Source organism: Aptenodytes forsteri, unplaced genomic scaffold, assembly GCF_000699145.1.
Source record: "Aptenodytes forsteri isolate BGI_AS27 unplaced genomic scaffold, ASM69914v1 Scaffold338, whole genome shotgun sequence".
NCBI lineage: Eukaryota > Metazoa > Chordata > Aves > Sphenisciformes > Spheniscidae > Aptenodytes > Aptenodytes forsteri.
The window spans coordinates 1,496,866-1,520,562 of record NW_008795124.1 but is presented as its reverse complement, the minus strand read 5'-3'; the positions used below and the strand labels follow the sequence as shown (position 1 = coordinate 1,520,562).

The 23,697-nt window shown below is 43.7% G+C and overlaps 1 protein-coding gene across 1 annotated transcript in view; it reads right to left on the bottom strand.

Annotated features, from left to right (window-relative positions):
- Positions 1 to 530: 530 nt before the first annotated feature.
- Positions 531 to 23,697, bottom strand: part of KCNG2 (potassium voltage-gated channel modifier subfamily G member 2) — a 54,819-nt gene continuing 31,652 nt past the window's right edge. Inside the window, exon 3 of the mRNA XM_009277189.2 lies at positions 531 to 2,932. Coding sequence (XP_009275464.1) covers positions 2,120 to 2,932 — 813 coding nt within the window. The 3' untranslated portion in view covers positions 531 to 2,119. The remainder of the gene's footprint in view (positions 2,933 to 23,697) is intronic.

The following is a 23,697-nucleotide window of genomic DNA, read 5'->3' as shown; positions in this document are numbered from 1 at the left end:
AAATAATAAAATCTTTCATGAGTCATAGCAACCCAGTGCTGGTATTGCTTTGCCAGGAGTCTGAGTCAGTCCGTGCGCCATCCACCAGCCCTTGGCCCTCCTCGGCCGGCACAAGGAGCGGATGTGCTCTCGGTGGTGGGCTGTGAACGACGGGCAGAGCCCTGGCACGTGTGGCTGCGTTCAGTTTGCTTGTAGTTCAGTACAGCTGGGGATCTGGAGACCCAGATGCAGCCTGCAGGGTAGGGGGGGGCTCAGTTTTGCTGCCTCCATCTCTTGCAGCACTCACCAGCGAGCTGTGTGTGTAACACACCTGCTGCTCCGAGCTGTGTAACCTGGCCCAGTGACCCCACTGCGCTGCTCAGGGCTGTCTGGCCTGGCTGTGGCTGCAAAGGAGCAGTATCAGGGCTGCTATGGGCCAGAGAGGGCCAGTGGCATGGGACCCCGGCTGGAGCACCGGCACGTGTGGCTTCGCATCAGCACGGCGAAATACCACCTCCCCCCCGCACCCAAATCATCAGAGGCGAGCATTCAGCAACAAAGCTTCTAATTTTTATTAAAATAAAGTGTAACCTTTTATTTTCCCTTGCTCCATTCCTACAAGGAATGGCTTAATATGGGAGTTTGCTATGTAGGATTGGTGTTACAACATATGCTGAGGGAAAAAAAAAAAACCAAACCAGACAAATCCCATCTTCAATACATCAGCTTTTGTTCCCTTCCTGGCAGGAGGAGAATATGGAGGGTGGCACTGCATGGCTTTAATACAAATGGGGGCGTAGGTACAAGATGCAGTTGTGCTCCATTTCCCTCCATCCCCTGATCGTATCCCACCTGTAGGAGCACTGAAAGACCCACACAGCACACTGACTTGGACCAGCTACACAGCTCCTCCAGGGAGGGGGCTGGAGAGCTCGTGGGGCTGGCATCAGTAAACAAACATGCAGATGCCACCATATGATTCGTCTTCCCTTTAAATTGACTTCAATCTTTTGAGAATTAGGAAGAAGAGTCAGAAAAATAATTCTAATTTTTAGATGACAGTATTGTCTTTTTCTTAGTAGGGAAAAAAAAAGAAAGACTAGTCCTCACGTAGAGCACAGCTGCTATGCTGCAGCTTGGGCCAGAGCCCACTGAAGGTGTCTCATTGGCTTCACCAGGTTTGGACTACTCCTGTTTGCACATGACTGCAGTCAGTGCGGCCACCACTGCTGAGGAAGAGTATGCAGAGCTGGGAGTTGCTGCTGGTTTAACATCACCCTTTCCTTCTTGGGCTGCGTGTAGTTCATGTTTAGTCGTCTGTTAAACACATTTTTTTGACACATGAGAAATGGAAATAGTTAACAGAAAGTGGAGAAATGGCGTGATTTGTAAAGATATTTGTTATATTCAACTGTTAGCAAAGGAAAAAAAAACAAGTTAACATTCAGTACCACAGTCAGGAAGATTGTCTATGTATATTTCTGTCATGGGGCTAAGATACAAAGCTTAGGGTGGTAAATAAGCATATTTACTAAATAATGCATACTGCGCTAGCGCACAAGTCAGAGCTGGCAGCTGGCAGCCCAGGCCTGATCTGTAAAACAGACAAAAAAACCAAGCCCCTGGGAGAGCTGAAGGGATGTTTCTGCCCTTCTCTTGCGCTCACACCTTGGCTTGTCTGAGGTTTGTGTTCTTGGTGGAGCTGCTAAAACAACCCCCCTGTGCGTGGGGTGTCGCAGCACAGGGAACCCCCTCGTTCAGCCCCTCGCACATGGAGTGTCACCGAGCAGGGAGGAGGCGGCACGCTGGCTGCTCCGCCGAATGGCACCCCGGCACAGGCTGTGCTTCATGTTACGTTCTCCTGGCTGGCTACATTCAATGGCTGCTCCTTCGGGGTTGCCAAAAACACTTGTTCAATAGAAAAGAAAAGCCCTACAAAAAGCGATGGAGCAGAGCTGTACTTGGTGGAGTTTCTATGGGCACTTTTCGTAGGGCCCTTAAGATCAAAAGTTCGTCTTTAGAGACAACCTTGTGTGAGTCTGCCCCTCATTTATGCAGTTCAGGAGGTTCTTCTCGCAGAACTGACCTGCCTTGTCCACTGCTTCTTGTGCTGCGAATGTATGTCTTCAGCTGTTCAGAGTCAACAACTTCTCTTGGCTTCCTGGTCCATCGCAGGCTGACCCTTCTGCCCAGCAGCATCTGGTGGGAATGTGACACCGAGCCCCTGTGTACTGTCACCACCTGGAAGTTTGGTGCTCTCTTCTAGCTGGCGCATCTGCCTGCTTGCTGCTCGTTGCTGCTGCTCCTTCAGCTCACTGTAGGAACGGGAAAAGGTATGAAAGATGGACGTGACTGGGAAAGCCATCAGCAAAATCCCACTCAAGATACTGCTCAGGGCTACCACCTGCCCAGGGATGCTACGAGGCACCATGTCCCCGTAGCCAACAGTTGTCATGGAGATCACAGCCCACCAGTAACTGGTGGGGACGCTTGTGAATTCTTGCTTGGCTCCCAGTTCGCTCTCAGCCAAGTACACCAGCGGCGAGAAGAGGGCCATGGCGACGCAAAGGAACAGCAGGAGGAGCCCGAACTCCCTGGTGCACCGGCGCACGGTGAGCCCCAGCGTCTGCAACCCCAGCGAGTGCCGTGCCAACCTCATCACATACAGGATGCGCAGAGCCCGCAGGAAGCGCAGCACCAGGCCCACTCGTTCCAGGTACTTGTTCCCAGCTCCCCCACCGGGCTTGCTGCTGTTTTTCGTGGAGACCATATCCACAATGAGAGAGATATAGAAAGGCAAGATGGCCAGGATGTCGATGATGTTGAGCGGGGTTTTCAGGAAAGCACACTTGTTCTCTGCCTGGATGGATCGCAGCAGGAACTCAAATGAAAACCACGCCACGCACACCGTCTCCAGCACAAAGATGTCATAGCACTTCCGTGAGCATTCGCCCTGGGGAGAAGAGGAGCGGGAAACACAGAAAAGAGGGAAGAAAAAGATTTAGTCGGGGAGCGAACCAAAGAAACAGAGAGTGGCAGTTCTTAAAGGAAAGAACCACGTGAAATCGATACGAATTGCGAGGTATCAAAGTAAAATCATCGGTGCTAAGAGCAGCTGGACCAGATAACTAAAACCAGAGCTACTAGCTACATGTTTGGCTGCAGGGCAGGTCAACGATGCTCAGGAGTATCCTGAGGCTGCCAAGAATTTGGTGTGATGGTATCAGCTGTTGGCCAGACAGCCCACTGCTGAAAGGCCAGTGGCTCACACCTCATTTCTAACCAAGCCCTTAACACCCTTTAGAAAGGATTAGTACAGGATTCATGGATTTTAATAAATGGGTGATCCCTCCCTCCCTTCCTTATCAATAATAAATTGCTTATGAATGGCTCATAAACACCTACAGAATTTTGTTATGTGCTTGGAATCATCTATAATCTATTATTCACAGAATATAGAATATTTTTTATATTCCAGTGAACATTTATTAACACACTAGCCCTATAGTCAAAAGCTTATATAATGTACTGATAAATATAGGTATTTCTAAAAGAAAAAGTACCACAAGAATAGAGGGAAGGTCCGGAGAGATAAGCATTTTTAATTACCTCACCTGTAACAACTAACGACCACGATGCCCTCCCCAAGCTTTCTAAGGCACTGGAAAAGGTGCTCTTCCCTGCAGACTCACTTAGTGGAAAATAAAGAGAACTCTGGTTATTTAGTTACAATGCCTGTAAACAAGCCAGCCTTGGCACATTGGAACAGCAATAAACAATAATGCTGGTGATGGCTGCTCTTTGATTGTTAATTCAACAGCACAAATACTATGGCAATTCTCTGCTATATCACTGTTAGTAACTCCAGCTGAATAATGATCAGCTTCTTTAAATAAACAGATTTTGATGTGGACAATTACAGGGCTAGTGCTGTTTCTTCTGGAAATGCTCATATAAAAGTGTTAATGCTCTGGGGGCTTTGAGCGGAAGGCAAGTGTATATTTAAGGGAAGTGTATATTTATTCAGTGAGCCAGTTTGACTCTGAACAGTTCATGAAAACTCTTGTAAGCATGTAGGAGTCCATCCATGCTAGTGGGGTGTGTGACTCCCACTGGATGCAATACGTATTAGGAACCAATGTAAAACCTCATTTTGCTCATCTATGCTAAATTATAGCAATAAAATACCACTCAAGAGTGGCGAGGCTGTGTCAAGCTGGTCCCCATTTCACCACTGGAGAAGCTGAGAACCTGGCACATCTATAAAGAGTTCTGCCCACATGCTCACCGCAGGTGTCTTTTGCTAGGCAGAGCCAAGGAAATGTTTACTGCACAGCACCACATCCTAACTTCATCCCTCTCCGGTGTTTATGCACAGTTTTTTCCCTGTTGTGAAAGAAAACAGCAAAGGAGTGATGAGACTTTTGCCCTCTTCGCTAACTACAGCATTCCCCAAAATGTCGGGGAGTGACTGGATACACGTTTCAAGGGCTGCTGCACTGCTGGCAGCAAGAGCAGTGTCATCACACTGAGTATAAAGCCTTGTGTCACCTCAATATAATAACCAAAATGCCAAGGCACCCTCCCCATTTCGCGCTTCAGAAGAGATTGAGACAGTGACTAAAGAGATGACAACAGGAAAAAAAACCTGTGAAAAGGAATCCTCAGAGCCGGCGTTTATGGTCCTTGTATTAAACACAATGAAAGGTTGTGGTGCCTTTTATTTATAGCTTTTTTTGTATTCCACTTTCAATTGGCATATGATGTACCTCCCACTGTCTCCCAGGGGGTCATGCTGATATGGAGAGAAAAATTACTTGTCCCATTGAAATTGCGGTCAAGATTTTAAGTGTATTGCAGGGAGGAAGGGTAATCTTGTTTTACTAGTGCAGTGGCTCAGCCTATCTTTAACTTCCTAATTTTGATAGGTGTGAAGACTAGAAGGAGCTTTATTTATATCTGCCTCACCAAACTAATTTGGTCATAAATAAGTACTTTTGTCACAATCATAAAGGACAAAACATTTTGTTTATAGGGGCTTTGCTCCTATCACAGCATAATTAAGCTGTCAGGCTCTCCCATCAGATACAGAACCAAGATGCTTTCACACCACCGCACAAAAAACTCTGTGGGCCAGAGCCAAAGCTCACAAAGTAAGTGGAAGGTCTCTGCCCGTGCCGCTGTAACTCCTCACCTTATTACCAAGAAACCAGCCATCAGACCGATACTGTCCCAGAGCCCTGCTGCCTGGGAATCTCTCATCAGGATATGCTTGATCTCACACCTAAGGGCAATGGTTGCAGGTGATTCCTGATACTATCCTTCCACAAAAGGATCAGGCTGAGACATTAGGAAGACAACCCATAGAAGAATAGCTATGGCTTGAGCAAAGCAGCAGCAATGGCAAGAAGGAAAAAACCCCAATGTGCAAATTTGCTTTCTTTGAAAGGTACATCACTACTTGGACCACCATGTACGGAAACTAAGATGTAGCTTGCCTTAAGAGACCTACCTGGCAGGAAGTGTTCTGGATTCTGATGTGCACGTATATAATTTTCATGCCACTAAAAGTTTAAGGAAAGTCAGTGAAGCCTATGGAGAATTTAGCCTTGGAACAGATCTACAAAGACATTAAGGCATTTAATAGTTAATTTGGCACCTAATTCCGCCAGCGCTCTCTATTTGGTGCATAAGGAAAGGAAACTCTCCCAAGTCCTTCTGTGCATGAGTTTTGGTGTGGGAGCAAACAGGAGTGAAAATTGTTCCTCATTAATGGACTACCAGTGGAGATGACTTTTGGAAGACTCTATCTGCCCTCCCACACTCTGACATGTTTATCCTGTGTAGGTTCACAAACCTCCAGCTTTGCTATTTATGTCTCCAATCTTCCTGCAGAACTACATCAAAAACGCAAGCGCAGGAGCAGCCTGGCAACCTTCGCTCAGCTGAGCACGAGAAGCCTGGCAGTATCTGAAGCTCGGGTCATGCAACACAGAAGAACCAAGCTGGCATCTTTGTCCATCACTGTAATGAAGAGCTGAAATGTACTCCATCCAGAGCTGATGGTGGGCTCTGGCTTTTCTCCGCTCTTCCCACTCTCCACTGCTGACAGCTAACATTGTGAATGCCGAAATGTTTACTTTCAGTAGAGTGGAGCGATAACGCTCTGCTACACAGAGTTCATTTCAATGGGATGAAACAACCCCATCTTTTAGCTAATGCATAATTATCTTCAGCAAAGTGCTAGTCTTTCTCAGTATTGTTATTAACCTATTGCAATCTGAACAAGCCAGGCTCTGTCCGAAGGCTGTCCTGAGAATAAGAGGGTCTGAAAAGGCTTTTAGGAAACAGACCTGTGTGTCAATTAACCCGCCAGAGGCCTTTTTTTCACTAATTAAATGTCTTCCTGTCCCTTGGACCATGTTTCAGTATCATCTAGGTATGACCTATTATTATCCTCAGATGAAATAAAAAACAATAACAGCAAAAACGTGTTTCATGCTCTTTACGCTTTGCTTCTTTCAGCTGCATCTGCTTTTCCTTGCAGTTTTTTCCCCTTGATTACAGCATTGTAAAAAAAAAAAAAAAAAAAAAAAAAAAAAAAAAAAAAAAAAAAAAAAAAAAAAAAAAAAAAAAAAAAAAAAAAAAAAAAAAAAAAAAAAAAAAAAAAAAAAAAAAAAAAAAAAAAAAAAAAAAAAAAAAAAAAAAAAAAAAAAAAAAGCAATTTTTCTCTTTCTAAAACTTTTAACTATGTATTCGAGTCTAACCGGATGCTGTAACGCTGCTTAGGGTTTTTAGGGTTTTTTTCCATTCAAGAAAACAAAACAAAAATGCACAGAAAGACACACACACAGATGGAAAAAAGCAATCAAGAATTAATCAGCCATTGGAATACGAGAAAAACAAGTCCTAACAGAATAGGATAGCATCCTGCCCAAAATAGGTCTGTATCAAATCTGTATGTTCTCAAAAAAGATCAAGCTGTACCAGCTTATGGCCATAAACATGTACATTAACAACTACACTGCTTTTTACTTTTTGTAAGCAAAATAGCTAGCTCTCATACTAACGAACCAGATTTCTTCATCTTGTAATCTAACAGATATATTTTTATGATTACTTTTTCATATCTAGCTTTATGAAACTGGGCCACAGGAAAACTTTTTTTTAGTTTTCATAACAATTTGATTTCTTTTTGTCTTTTAGAGTTCTAAACAAAAAATAGCATGAATGGCAAGCACAAAGGACACCCCCCCCATTGTACTTCTTTAGTATTAAAAGACTAACATTCCTTTTTTTTTAATGTGCATATAACCATGCCATTAAATAAACAATATCTTAGGCTTTTGATTACAAAAAGCAGTGGTATAATAAAAATATAGGGAAACAGTTGTTCTTTACAAGATGTCTATGTTTATTTAAGTGTGTATATGTGTTTCTTTCAAACAGCAAGTAGATTTTTTTTTTCCCTGTGCAGAAATTACTTGAGTATGGGGAAATATCTGCAGTTGCAAAGGATTTCGGGGTCATATACTAATGTCAACTCAGAGCACAGGAAAAGAAATGAAGGAAGGTCTCAGTGAGTAATTCTATGCGGTCAAATTAAAGTGAGTCTCCTTCACTTGTATTTATAGAAATTTGCTGTCAAAAAGCCAACCGCAGTACCTTTCTTCTGGAGAAACATTTTCTTTGCCAAAGGTTTCTCTGGCAAAAGGAAAATGACAAAAAGAAATGCCAGTGTCACTGGAGTTCAAATCCAGCTGTACTCATTGCTCTGTATGGTCTGTCTAAAAATTGCAGGCATCATTCAGAAATGTTTCGGTTTGGTTTGCAGGGTCCCTTTCACTGGTACTTCCCTGTACTGTGCCTCAGAAAAATTCTCCACTGTGTGTTGTGTGACTTCCTGACCCTGCCTTTATCCTCTGGTCTCCTGAGAAGAAATTCTGACTCTCCTCTAGATTCTTGCAGGCTTTGACGCCATCTCCCCCCTCTGGCATTAGAAGATGTCAAAAGCCAGATCACCTCTAACCACTCCAGTTCTTGTGTTGCTTTGCACACACATTTTTGTATGGTCAGCAGCTCCACAGGACTTTCAAGGAAGAAGTTGCAATGCTGCCCCCTTCCCCCCTGTAGTGAAGATTTCCCTCCCTGTCAAATGTATATGTTAAGAAAAAAAAAACCAAAACATGAGAGGCATCGCATACAAAAATACTTACATAAGCTTTAAAATCATGACATTTCCAAAATGGTATTTTTGTTCTCTTCCACTTGCTCCTTGTTACTTGAGCCTTTTGGGTCCTGTATTTCAAGTGTTTCTCTGTGCATATCAGATCAAACTCTTTTTTAACAAAAAAGTGGAACTTGAAATTCTGACATAATCGAGGTCTCAGCACCAGAGATCAGCATTAAGGGACCTGCAGACAAAGTCCCTGAGGCTGCTACACAAGGTCTGCCCACAGCCTGGACACAGTGCTGCAGAGAGCGAGACAGTCCCCAGCCCAGCAGCTTAGGGTGTTCCCCTCAGATTTGGGCTTGAGGCTGAACCGCCCGTTTCAGTGAACGTCTGCAGAGAGATTCAGAGGACAGACAGCCACCCCCCCACCCCCTTCCAATTATTCAGCAGCCCAACACTTGGAGCACTGGCCCGGCTCGGGAGAGACCCAGCTCCTGCTCCCAAGCAGGCAGGGTGGAAGCCTGCACCTGGCTCTGTCCCAGCCTGCGGGAGCGCCTGGAACACCGGGTGCTGCGTCACCGCCCTCTCTCGTCCCAACTATTCCTGTGAAATGAAGAAGCCTTCCCCGAGAAAAATTCCAGCAAAACAGCAACATTCCCAGAAACGTGCCTCCCCAACGAAAACCAAAGATTTTGCTCACACTGGCACATTCTGATGAAAAGCAATTTTCTGATGAAAAGTGATTTTTCTGATGAAAGCATCCAGCCAATTTTCACAGTAAGGATGAGTGCATGACTCTTGCGATGTGACCCACTGTGGAAGGGCAGTGTCACACCCTGCCCTTAGGTGCAGGCACGCTCCCTCGCCACTGACCGCCTGCAGACTTGGTGATTGTAATTCAGTACATCTGCCATTAAAGCTAGGGTCAGGCTGAACTTGCAGCCAGCCTGCTTTGAGTATTTCTTGTGCTCCTGAGCAAAGATGATTCAGCTACTGCACAGTCTGTCCTCAAAGCTGGCTGGCTGTGAATTCAAAGTAACGGTTTCTGTTTTTAAAGTCACCAAGGGGCCATGAAAGAGCCCTCTGCTTCTTGCTGTACACACTTTCATCTGCAACTAGAACTTTTAGTTCATGCTTCATCTTCAGCCCAGCTGCTAAAAAAGGTGACCAGAGTCTTGCCTTCAGTGGGGAGGGTTGTCACTAACGGTTTGCAGTCATATTATGGACACAAGATAGATAGCTCTTGTACAATTGTTCCTGCACAACTTGTCTTTGTTGAAGAGAAAGGGCAAGGAGGTGGGCAGAAGCTACACCTACTTTAGACTTATCTCTCTGGATTTCCTTTAATCCTGAGACAGCACAGCCTCAAATCACCACTTTTCAAAACCTCTCAGCCTGTCATTTTTATTCTGCCTGTGAAGATGCAAATAAACATGGAACACCGACAGGAACAAGGGAAATGCCAAAAGACTATGGCAACTGCTAGAAGGTAACTTCAGGGTGTGCTAAAATCCACAGCCAGAGTATAATCAGCTTGTAAAATTACATGCCATGCTATTCAGTTGCAGTCATGTAGCCAAGGGGTTACTGAGATACAGCTACCTGCACGTGCCTTGCATTTCTGTCTCAAAGTGCTCTTCTGACATGCAACTACCAAGTCAAATGGCTATGTTCATGGAAAGCTCAGAAAAGGGTCTGGCAGTCAATGGGAGGGAAGAGAAGACCATGTGCGTGAGGAGTTTACCCGTGCATTGTGGTAGCCTCTGACCACCCCTGCAGACTAAATAGGCGGGAGGCACAGATGGCACTCATGATCCAGGAGGCTGCACAGGGAACCAGCTGTTTCCTCAAGTTACTCTGCCCAATCCACAAGCAGCCTGCTGCTTTGGGTCATCTCAGCCCCAAACTGCATGATCAGAATTAGATACCGTAGGTACCACTTGGGTTTCTAAGCCATAAATATTGAGCCCTGAGACCTGTTTAACTGTCACCTTTTTCCCTGCAAATGTGCCGTAGATGTCTAACAGCTGTACTCTGACTGCATGGGTTTGGCATACACATCTGAGCTGTGGAGAAAGACACAGACACAGGGGATTCGATCACCTACCTACCAGGCAAGACTGTTGTTGCGATCCTAAGGCTGCCCTCCATTTCCCTGCCTCCTTCACTTACTGTCCCTGCCACATGCAGATATATTCTTCAGTCCACTGTCCTGCTTCTTTTTGCCTCAATAGAGTTGCTGGGAAGAATGGAAAGCAGGTAAGTAGTACTACAGTTGCACAAAATGTCCTCTCACTAACACCATCTTCTCAACCAGCTTTTCTCACACCCGCATCCACTTTTAGCATGCATTTCTCCAGAAGCAACAGTATTTGTTAGAGGGAAACAATGTTATCTGGCTCTACTTTATGGAAAGTAACCAAAATCTAAAATCTGCAAGAAGCAAGAAACATCTAAAGAATAAAATAGGCCATAACTACCTACGAAACAGGATGCGATCAACTTGCCTGATTTTCAGATGCCTATCAGGAACAGCACAGTACCTCACCTGGAGAGGCTCGGGGGGATGTAAAGATATCTAACATCTTAAAACTCCTCAGCTCTGTGACTGTGGCTGGGAGCAACTGGAGGGAACAGTATGCGCTCCAGCAGCCATCTGCTACTATCTCCCAGTCTGATCACACCACACACCAGGAGAGAGGGACTATACTATAACTTAAGGAGGAGCAATGTACCCTGGGTAACATTTTCTTTGAGGATACTTCTTAAGGCTCTGCTGCATTCTCACTGCCTAGTAACCTCCTCATGGGCTAGTATTCCCTTCACTTTGTATTTCTTTGGCTTTCTCATGTTTGTAACCTGCTTCACTACAATGAGTACACACAGCTTCTCACAACCTGCAGTTTTCACCCTTGAAACAAGCCTTGACATCAATTCCTTCTTGCTTACCAAATATACACATGCAAAACAACCAACACTTGCATGTGGAGCTCACTGATAGATCCCAATATATACGTGAAGGATTTGATTTGTTCAAGAACCACCCATGTCCAACAAGGATGATTCAAACTGGAATGAGTTGGGAGAGTAACCCAAGGTTACTTGGATGGCTAGTGGAATGGAAAACCTACCTTAAAAACAGACAATTAAATGCATTTGATTTGTTTACCATCATCAAATGAAGGCAGAGAAGAGACATGTTTGCTGTCTATAAATAAACCACGGGGATGAAGAGAAGTGCTGTTTAACAGCGTGGTGAAATGTTCTCATTCAGGTCTGTCTGGACATGCTGAAAGTACTGCTATCTCCATCTGCTACCTGGCTGTTTACAATCCCCAGCTCATCCCACCGAATGGGACATACGATCATTCCTTAATCCTCTTCAATGCAAAGTCAAACAGGATAACTCACCGGTTGGTTATGCTAGAACAGCTGACTTTGTTCAGGAGTGGCTGGGAGGGCAACACTATCAGCTAAGTAATGGCAATCAGCAGGTGAGGTAGGAGTGGGAAGGAGAGGGACCTAACATGCTCAGTTTGCACTAGCTATTTGCAAAGAGAACCCATGACTAATCGAAATGATGGCATTGGCAGGAGAAGAAATAGCTACACCAGCTTTCAGAATCTGGACTCTAGAAGACACATGAGGCTCCAAAAGAGCCCCCCTGCAAGAACAGGAAAGGCCAGAGACCTTTTAAGACGAAGCTTCTCAGTTTCTGGAAATGGTGGTGTGATGTGGTACCCATGACAACAGGGGACCGCACTCACCTCAGAGGACCCCTCCAAGTCCTACCTTCCTGTAATGTTCAACTAGCAAAGGAAATGATGCGCTTGACGCTGCTGGAACTGGGCCTCAGGGGGGCTGAGATCCCTACCTGGCTTGTCCACAGCTTTTGTCTGTGCATGTGTGTAAGATGTAAGTAGATGTAAGATGTGTAAGATGTTATCTAATAATAGAGAATTACAACCTATATGTACAAGAATAGGTTTACTGCTATTTGTTTGAAGAAATATTCTGAGTCAAAGCACTGGTTAGTTGTATCTGGAGTCTGCTTTGGCAATTTTACAATATCTCAGTGCCATTCAGAAATTGTCTGAAGACAAACAGCTACACAAGAAGACACAGGTCCACCAGAACAAGATATTATATTTGAAACTCATGAACTCCTACAGCATTTGAGGCAGGATTTCACAGGCCGCTGCTCATATGGCTTGCTTTCTAGCAGCTCTGCCCTGCAGCAGACCCGCCCTGTGGGAAACACACACGGCTGACACAGTGGTCCAGGTGTGTCCATGGCTCCCACACAGCCTGCCGTGCTTGGACCAGGCATGACATGCACAGCCTGACCTCAGGGGGCTGCTCAGCACAGAGGATTTCTTTATCAGAGTCACTGCCATGGACAGAGGCAGTAACGCAGAAAAAAGAATGACGATTTCACCAAGCAATGGTGTCCTCCAAAGAACAGCTTCACTTTAGAAACACAGATGTTCTTAGGGTTTCTGAGTAAAAATTACCTTGGAATTTTCTATTTCCAGATTTCCAGAATGTTTTTCTTGGTTTTGGCCCACTTTTTCACTGAAATGGAAAGTAAAAAAAAAACCCAAGAGAATAATTAAACACCAGAAGCCTCCTTGCTGACAAGTGTCTCCCTCTCTCCCTGATTTCACATGAACTAGAAATCTTCCTCCTCAGCCCACTCTCTTTTCTAGCTCTGATAGAGGCATCATACCCTCCGAGGCTTGGAAACTACAATGCTTTTTTAAAAAATCCATTCTCTGTAAACCTAAGCAAATGCTTGATCCTGAGCTTTTACATGAAGAAGCCCAGTTACCTTGCATATTAGCAAATCTCCTGATTTCTGGAGAATAATCCTAGCTTGTATTTTCTATCCTAGTGCTCTGAAAACAAGACAGACTCAGTTCTTGCTTGAAAAAACTTGAGCAATGGCATTTGGCACTTACAGCACACCTGCTTCTCATAAACACGGCAGGACTGCAAAAATAAAGATGGGGGTTATCTCCCGTAAGTGGCAGCATAAATCAAAACACTGCAGAACCAGAGCGGGGCTGAGTCCTCGCCAAAGGCACTTATGTGCAGTTTGAACCGTTTCCCCAGGGAATGACAACACCTAGACCCAACACTTTCCTCTGAAATGACCAGCCCAAGAGAGACTGGGCTGTGTTACAAAGCAGTGGCATTCCCTATGCTTTCACACCTACCCAACACCTGGGAAAAGAGGATGCTGTGGTGGCACCTGGCTGTGCTCACAGATATGTGCAGATATACAGTGTCTAGAACTGTGGTCTTCCTAAACCCAGCATCCTCTTTTCTTCTTCTTCTCCTCAAGCTTGTCTCACACTAAAAAAGAACCTCAGTCTTGTTCTCATGCTCTAATTGTATTAAAAAGAACAACTGATTCTTAACAGCATTTTAAAGCATATTTTCCCTCTTATTTCCCCCCCTTTTCCCCTTCTTTCAATCCCTGTTTTAGAGGCTCTTCTCCTCCTCCTGCCTCCCACTCATTGCTGGTTTTATTTTACTGACCCACATTAGTTTTACTGGTTCCTGCAACCCTGTAACCTATAAAAGGTGAGGGTGTCTGTTTTTTCTCTTGGAGGAAAGGAGGACAGAGTCAAGCTTAATCTTTTCCTCTTACATTTTTTTCCAAACCTGGTTTTTTCCCCCCTCTCTTTCCCTTTATCCTATTATCTGAAAGCAAGTGAAGGATTTGCCTATGTTGCCTGTGGGTAGATTTGCTCTCCTGCTGGTAGTGGCTCAGCCGCAGCTGGCAGTTTGCTACTGCATTGCCCTTGCACTGAAATGCTGTAAGCTGTACTCCTCCACTTGCAAAGTAGATGAATTTTTGCGAGGTGGATCTGACCACTGCAAAACCCTGCACTCTCTCATATTCTCTCTTTCTGCTCAAGGCAACAGTAACAGTGTTTTCTGTGACAGCAGTGCAGAATACAAGAACTGCATGACTTACCTTAAATTAGCCAATATTTCTACTGTGCATGAAGGCAACTAGCTGTGAACTGGGAGAAAATATCCACAGCTCCTGCCCACAGACACTCAGTGTGTGGACCTCTCAGGAGGGTCCTGCAATTTCTGTTCTGTCGTCGTCTCCACCCAGTGCAGCGTCTGCCAAGTTTCCAGCACGGCTCAGGATGTATTGGATGGCACAGGATGGCTGGGACCTTCACACTATTCTCTGTATTTCCTATTTGTATCCATGCTCAGAAAACGAGCTGGAGCAGAGGGAAAGGGAGTGTGTGTGGGCCTGCACGGGAAGGTGCGGGTACGAGGGCCCTGCCAGTGGATGGCCGGAGGGCTGGGCTGGCACGTGTCCTGGTGAACAGCCCGTTCCAGCTGAGGCATCCTGCTCCTGAGTGACCTGCAAGCTCAAGTCTGAACAGCAGCTAACACTGGCTAAGCCCCGCCAGTAACATGTCCCAGCCCCTGTAGCACCCCCCGCAAACACAGTCAGCGCTGGACAAGGTACCTTGGTCAGGATCCTGCCTTCACGGGGCCAGACTCATGCCATGTCACTCCTCTTCAGAAAGCCTCCAGGCTTCTGAGGATTTCTGGCTGCCCTTGCGTTTAATCACAATTATGAACTGCCACTACTCATTTCATCTTAGTGATGACTTCAGGTCTGAATATACACGAGGGCCAAGGAAGCCCCAGACGTACAGCATCCTTGCTGGCACCTCCGGCACAGGGGGACAGCACTCCTGCACGAGCGAGTCAGGGACGGGATGGCAATTGCTCACCGACCTGTAAGGCCAGAAGGGGCTCTTGAGCTAATCCCCTGCAGAGCAGAGGATCTCACCAAGCGGCTCATGAATCACACGCATGGTTTCATCTGAGCTGAAATGTAACGTTTAGAAGGACCGACAGAATGTATTTAAAAACTGTATGAGATGTACTCAAGCATCTCTAGATAAATGGTTTCCATTGCTAATTACCCACGCTGTAATACACGTTATTTAGAGCATGAGTTTGTCTAGCTGCAGGTTCTAGTCATTGTTCACTGTTGTCCACAGGCATTCTCTTATTCTGCTGTTTACTGTATTAAAAACTCTTTTAGTGTCTCACTATAAAGCAGAATTTTCAGATTTTAAATAATTCTTTTAACTTTTTTTTCAACTTACCTGCTTAATGGATACCAATCTGGACACAGTATCTCAAGCCTCATGTTTTGCCTCTTAACTAGCATGTCAGATGGGAAATCGTGTACGGCCAGTAGTTCACCAGGGTCTCTAAATCCTTTCTGAGTCCCCACTTTCCAAAAGAGTCTTCTGTCCTGGGCTCTCTGTGCTCTCTACACTTACAGGTTGCACTCTCTGCTGATGAACATGCACTTACCTGCCCATGTTCAGATCAGTTCAGCTTACTGTGCCAGATACTTCCAGTCCCTGACTAGAGTGTCATTTCTGTGCTACCTGTAAATTTCATTTGCAATTGTTTTATATTTTCCCCCAAATCACCAGCAAAACAGCTAAGTAGCTGTTGTGGCCAACACCAGAGACACTTGCATGCCTTTCTGCGTACGCTGTCACTGGATGACGATTTCTCATGTTAGCTTTCTGCTACTTCAAGACCTAAGAAAAAATCTTTAAACGTTTAATAAGGGAGGTAATTTTTTGAAAAATGCCTTTTTTAGTGAGGCAGGATGTTGTGTGGCACTAATTCAAATATCTTACAGAAGTGTAAGAACCTGCATCAGAAGTTATTTTTTTCCGAAAACTTTATAACCTCATAAAAATTATACTGTTTGTCTAATGACTGGTGTTCTACATAGACTAGAATTAATTATGCTGTTGTCCTCAAAAATGTTGCTGATTGTATGAAAAACTCAGTATGTTTTTCATTGTTTTACCTGGAACTAATAACATGTTTACCTTTAGAAAATCCAACAACCTTATAGTTTTCTCCTGGTCCTTTCCTAAGCCTTTGTTAAAAGCCTATTGCAAAAATTTTTGTAACCTTTTTTTTTTTTTCATTTGTATACCACTCTTCTATCTTAACTTGTCTTGAATCTAAATGTCTCCATGGACATTGCAAGAAGTCCCCAATTTCAAAAACTTCTGTATTTTATCTCAATCACCACATTTTAAGCAATGAAATTGTAAGCATTTATAATGTTAAATGATTTAATGCAATTTTTCTAAGTGCTGTACACATGAATCAGCTCATTACCTCAGCCTAGCTATATGAGGTCTAGCCAAACGTAAATCTGGTTGCTTTCTTTCATTCCAAACCTCCAGAATTGAGAGCAACATATCCTTGAGCTCTGAGATTAAACTTCCAGATGATATTTTTATTACAAATAAATGAAAGATTTCTCTCTTTCAGAACACTAGGACAGTACTCAATAAGCCCATACAGCACAAGCTCTCTTGCAAAAGGCAGTGGAGGAATCTATGGAGTACAGAAGCTATGCTGCACCCTCAGGACATTACAGAGCAGGTTATACTGAGTAGCTGTAGTAATTTTACAACCGTGATTGGAGGCCAAGCAACTACTATCATGAGAGTGCTGCAGAAACTCCCTGGAAGTTAGGAGAATAAACCCACTGGTAGGTATAGATAGTTATGGGGGTGGAACCAGAGAAATATTAAAATAAATTAAATATGGAGCATATTTTGCTGGGTGAGCCACATTGCACCAAACATAAACCAGTTAACAATGTGACAAAGTTACCAATGCTTTTATGGAAGAGTCTTAGCTCTTTAATTATTTATCACTAATGTTATACTGCAGCATATTTATACAATATTTAAAAGAAGACCTGAGCCTGCTATTTATTCATGAGAAGATATCCTGTAGACTGAAAAAGTTCATTAGCACAGCACAAAGTTATTAACAAGTCAACAGGAATTTTATCTTATCCAACTCTTGCCTCATCCCCAAGCTAACAGTGCAGAGAAATACCCTCTCCATTTTTTGATTTCTAAGCCTAAAACACTGCATAGATTCTCAGGTGGTTCCCAAAGTCTATACTGTAACCTACTATCCTCAAAATCTTTGGGAAAAGCAACTCAGGAAAAGATGCTGCAGTGAGACCCAAAGATGGTAAGACCCATGGCATGAACAGCTCAGGTGGTAACTTTGCTGAGATGGGGAATTTTGAGCAGAGGGTCTGCAGGCTCACTGTGGGACTCTGTGCAAACCTGCTCCACAGTGCCATGTCCCCACCACCCAATCTAAAGGCAACTCTTAGTGAAAGAAAATACAACATTCCTCCTAACCCTCCTGATACAACAGGGAAAGATTTTCTTACTGGGACCATGTTTCCTTTATCTTCTCTTGAAGGAGCTGCCATGACAGAACAACTAGATATGTCTGCTAAAGTTTAAATAGCTTCAATCAAGCAGGAAGGCTGGATTTTGTTTTTCAGGGGAGGGAGGACTGCAGAAAGTAATTTTTTTTTCTTTTTTTTTTCCCTAAAGGAGCAAGCAAGCCAAGGAGAAGAAATGGAGAGAGCTCTCCAAAAGTAGTCATGAATAAATACAACTAGTTGTTATCCAGCACTCTGTCCACACAACCAGTATCAAGAATAACCAATTGTTCCTTCAAACATTTTCTATTCATTAGCAGCTTAAGGTAGCCTTGCAAAGGGGAATGGCTATCTCTGAAAAGAGTTGGCAAAGCTGGTGCGTGGTGTGCTATTTGACCAGGAGGTTTCCAGGCAGCTGGAGTCCTGGGCAATGGTGGGCAGAGCAGGTGCAGTGGGCAGTGTGTTGTGCAACAGCGATGCCGAGGACTCACAGCACCAACTGTGTTTCCCTAGTGTGTGAATACAACAATCTTGAACTCGGTAAAAAAAACTGATACCGAGATATGCTCTAACCCTAACAGCTGGATTTGGACAACCAGTAAAGGAAAGATTTAGATACACAAAGGAAAGATTAATACATGTATTTCTTTTACATTAAGGACTGTATCATTCAGACAGTTCACAGACAAGCACAGTTCCCAGTAAAATGATCAAAGGACATGATCACCACTTCTTGATATTTGCAAAGAACATTTTGCCATTAGTATTATATTTGCAAATTCCATGGGAGTCAGATGCACACCACTCAAAACCCCCACACAACTCAACATTTAAGGTTTAGACTGAGCAGTGCAGAGGTTCTCGACTTCTTGATTTTAAAGCTCTGTGTGTGACCCACAGAAGCAACATCACTTTTATCTTTCAAACCTCATCAGTTTCAACCGCTTTCAGACAAACCTGAGCTGTCTGAAAGGCAACATGCACAGCAAATTTCTCTGACCATCAGATAGGAGCTGGGAGACTACACTATGATGACTCAGACTTGCACTGCAGAACTTTGCAGTTACTGCTCAGTTTTGGACTCTAAGGATACTCATACAGTAATTGCATCTTGCATGAACTAAACTGGTCTCACTTATGAAAAGAAAAAAATTTCCTTGCTTAGAAACCTAGCTCACAGCCTGAGGCATAAGGAATGTGCCCATGTACCTGAACAGCAGCATAGATGTAATTTTCATTTCTGTTATGATGATGGTCATAGACGTGTTTAAGACATTCTGCCCCAAAGCATTCACAATCTAAGTGCGGGACTACATAGAACAGGTGATGAAACTACAATGAGGCAGATTGAGCACATAAACAACAAAGCAAACTTTTGCTTATTGCTGATGACTAAAGCTGTGGGTAAAGGATGTTCTCAAAGCTTGTAATTTGGATTGTGTGCTACCATTTTGACTTAAGTACCATCTGAGCAGAAAACCAACTTTAAGCTTATGAAAGAAGAAAATAAGAAACACCTTACTTTTAGTTAAAATACAGCTCTGCAGTACTGCGAGTCCTACATCCCTTAAGCAAGGGCATGTGAATGTGAAAGTGAACGTGAATCTCGTGTCTACAGGAACGTCCTTGTGCACAATGTTGTAGAAAAGGCAGGTGACAATTGTTACTGAGTCATTTGGTCTTTCCCTGACCTCCAGCCAGCTGTGGCCTGAACTGCCCGAGCAAACACAAAATGCAAACTAGGAACGTAGGGGACGACTACCTCAGTAGATCAGTTCAGATGCCGTAACTGGTGATACTGTTACAGCTTATGGTTTTTGCATTTAAACAGCAGAGCTGAGAGAATGGTATAACAAATTCTCAGATGATACCCAGGGAAATTAGTTAGTCCAATTCCCCAAGATTCTTTTTATAAAAAGTCGCCCTTGGTGCCTAGGTACTATAAATAGTTATCTGTAATACCAGCAGGGAGATTTTTTTAAATACGTTTTATGTTGACTGTGTTATAATTTCTAGAACAGTTTATTCCACAAAGAAAGGAAAAACACGAGCTGCAATTTTATTAAGACTTTCATTCATGAATACAAACCATCTATGCATCACATAAACATGTGGCTCTAAGTTAAAATCAAGAAGGTCTCAATATCACATGCAGAAAAACAGCTGAACAGTCATGAAAGAGAGAAAGTGCTAAAAACGAGCTCTCCAGTAATGAAAAGCTTCATTCCAGAGTCTCAAGCAGAGTGCCATCTTACGATAGAAAGTACCGACAATAACAACTGTTTTACTCCTTTACATTACTTTTCACTGAAATAAGTAAATGATTTAATGTAAAAATGACAGTTTTCCCCACCGAGAAGTACCTCAAACTGCAAGAGTTTTGAGACAAGATGGTATCGTTCATTCAACAGAATGTTTGGCATTTCTGACACTCTGAGGCCCTGAATACTTACGTTTCTTCCTATTTATCTACCTATTTAGATTACAAACCTAAACAAATCAATAGTTATAACCACAGAATCACAGAATGGTTGAGGTTGGATGGGACCTCTGGAGGTCATCTGGTCCAGCCCCCTCCACCCGCTCAAACGGGGCCACCTAGTTGCCCAGGACAGTGTCCAGACAGCTTTTGAATATCTCCAAGGATGGAGACGCCGCAACCACCCTGGGCAACCTGTGCCAGTGCTCAGTCACACTCACAGTGAAAAAGTGTTTCCTGGTGTTCAGAGGGAACCTCCTGTGTTTCAGTTTGTGCCCATGGCCTCTGGTCCTGTCACTGGGCACCACTGAAAAGAGCCTGGCTCTGTCCTCTTTGCACCCTCCCATCAGATATTTATACACAGCGATGAGATCCCCCCAGAGCCTTCTCTTCTCCAGGCTAAACAGTCCCAGATCTCTCAGACCTTCCTCACATGTGAGATGCTCCAGTCCCTTCATCATCTTCGTGGCCCTTCGTTGGACTTTCTCCAGTATGCTCTTATCTCTCTTGTACTGGGGAGCCCAGAACTGGACACAGGACTCCAGGTGTGGCCTCACCAGTGCTGAGCAGAGGGGAAGGAGCACCTCCCTCAGCCCACTTGGCAATACTTTGCCTAGAGCAGCCCAGGATACCAGTAGCCTTCTTTGCTACAAAGGTACATCGCTGGCTTATGTTCAACTTGGTGTCCACCAGGACCCCCAGGTCCTTTTCTGCCAAGCTCCTTTCCAGCTGGGTGGCCCCCCAGCATATACTGCTGCATCGGGTTGTTTCTCACCAGGTGCAGGACTCTGCATTTCTCCTTGCCAAACTTCCCGAGGTTCCTGTCTGCCCATTTCTCCAGCCTATTGAGGCCGTTCGGGATGGCAGCATGACCCTCTGGCCTATCAATCACTCGTCCAAAGTTTGTGTCATCAGCACAGTACACTCTGCCCTGTCCTCCAGATCACTAATGAAGATGTTGAACAGGACTGGACCCAGTAGGGACCCCTGGGGTACACCACTAGTTACAGGCCTCCAACTAGACTTTGTGTCACTGATCACCACTCTCTGGGCCTGGCCGTTCAGCCAGTTTTCAACCAACCTCACTGCTCATCCAGCCGCTACATCAACAGCTTGTCTATGAAAACCTGTGGAGAATCATTATACAAGACTCTTTTAACCTTGTCTCAAATTACTTTTGTGTGTACCTTTGTGAAATGAAACCTTTAGTCACAAGATTGTTTAAAACGGCACATTCACAATTTATCTATTCCCCATCCTCACCAATATGAAAGTGGAAGCACAGTGTGCAAATTAAGCTCAGAAGGTTAAATAGTTTCAGGCTTCTTTATGAGCTATTATTAACTTCATTATTTATGAGTCTTTCTCTTTGTTGTAACGTTCTTCAGCTGAAGGTTATTGAACTGTAACTTCCTATCACAGCATCTTTAATTAGACTAGCTTTTCCCAATATGTTAGAAAGCACGGTGAAGAAGGAAGTACTCCCTGATCTTCTTCTCCTGTTTTACACTGTGGTACTACAAATGATTGAGCTCAGTGGGACTCAGGCCTCTAAATGCTTTTGTGAATCAGGACAAAATGCTTGATGTTAATCTCCGAGTACACCACCCTTTTTCCGTGATGAGGAAGACTGTCTAACAAAAGAAAGAAGCTTCCTTCTTCAGATAGAAATGGTCGACATTTCTGTTTTCACCAAGAAAAAAAATGAAGAGTCTAGTATGATGACCATCTGGCTTTCAGTTGAATCTCTCAATGTCTTTTGGCTGTTGAGTTCTTACTGTGTTGTTAAAGCTTTTGCTGTAATGTATCTCCAACTGGTTTAAGACTCCCATGATGTATTAGCTGCTTTCCTTGAGTCACTCGATACCTGCCATTTGTTTAGAGAGTTGAGAAGCCCACTTAAAGGTATCATATGCTGAAAATGCCTTAAGGATACTGTATGCCTCTGGCTATTTTTACGTCTTGGAGATCATTTTTGTGGTGGTCTTGAAAGAACTCAGTGCCTGAGGGCTCCTGCTATGATTTTGTCTCAGCAGTATTTTGCCTTAAGAGGGGACTTTTCACCATTAAATCTAGATCTTGCATAGAAATCTCCCATTCTGAAAATTTTGAAAGTAAAAATTAATTATTGCTTTGTTACTTTACATGGAAGAACCTGACTCTCTTCACAGATTTGTTTTCTTTACGAAGTGTCCCTTTCCTGTAATTTCCAGAAGCAGCCATTACTGGATTGGTGTTTTTTATTTAATTTAATCAGTAAATACAAGCTAAATGAGAAAAAAAAAATGATAAGATAAAATATATGTCCTAGTTTGGTAAGTAAAAAGCAGTTTAGGATCTGATTCTGTTAGCCTTATTCATAATTGTGCAGCATCTGAAATACATGATACTACTTCCAAAAAAGAGTAACGCTCGAGATGAATCAGGGTGACCATTAGTAAGAGCAAGACAGCTACGGTACACGGGAACACGATCCTTCCCACTCTTGGTAAACTACTAGGGATTGCCACTGTCACCTAGAATAGCTGGAGCAGTTAACAGAGTTAACAAAATGTATGACTGATTCTTCTTCTGTATTTTAAAAGAGATAGGCAGGCACCTAAAATAATTTCCTCACCCATTTGGTAATTACTGCTAATTTTTAAGGTCCCACACTTAAATCTGTGTGAGGTCACTTACACCTCTGCAGGACATCACTGGGTGTAACAGCTGGTCCATTCAGATGACACTAAAAGATCGGGGCATGAAAAATTGCTCTCAGGCATGTTTTTTTTCATGATTGGTTTCTCTCTCTTTCCCTGAAGCAATAACAGGACAGATAGGTGGCACATAAAGTTTTTGTTTTCTGGAACACACCAGCTCAAGGAAAAGACCACTGCTTGTTCGCTCTGACACAGAACCCCAACAACAATAATGCCAGCCAGATAGCCTGGAAAATGTACACAGCGAGTACGGTGCGTCCTTGAAATAATATTTACTGTTTATTTGTTCCTTAGCCAGGAGGATGCACATACATTTTCTGCTTGTTAGGAGACTGCAAAACCAGACCAAAGAGCTATCCCTGGGCACAAATTTTAAACTAGGTACTGGGGATACAGCTCAGGATGATTATCATGACTTTGAATTCACATAAGCTCACTTCTCTCCACACCTGTTATTTGATGAGCAGCATCGGCTTGCTGAGCCATGTACAGATGACATGCAAGGAGTTTGAAACCTAGGTGTCTGATCCTACAAGCAATTCCATGTGGGCAGACGCCTGACTCCTTGCCCAGCCTTACTGAGGCTGAAAAGATCTGCATGGGTATTTATATCCAGTTGTGCAGGACCAAAATCAGTCACTGGGTATGACTCCTGGCATGACTAATTACGACTCAAACAGAGTGTTGACCTGCATTGATTCAGTAGCAGGTGAGGAACATTGGGGATGAACTAAACTGTGTAAGAAGTGATCCTTCACCTGTCCCCTGTGCTAGAGAACCACCTTTGCCTCAAACAAAATAACCATTTCCACTCTGTCCACAGACCTTCCCTGTGCAAAGGGCAGAACAAAGCCTATTTGCAGGAGCTCTGTTCTTTTAGAATTTAAGGACACAAAAACATCAGATCATTTATTCTGATCTCCTCTGTATTGCAAGCATTTCACCTTTGTAACTGGAACTGAAATCAGTAATTTACTTTTGATTGAAGTAGAGTGTGTTTAGATGAAGGTTACCTTCCAGAAGGGCATTGGGCTTTGAAATGAAAACATCAAAAAATACAGAATCCACTAATTCTCTTCCT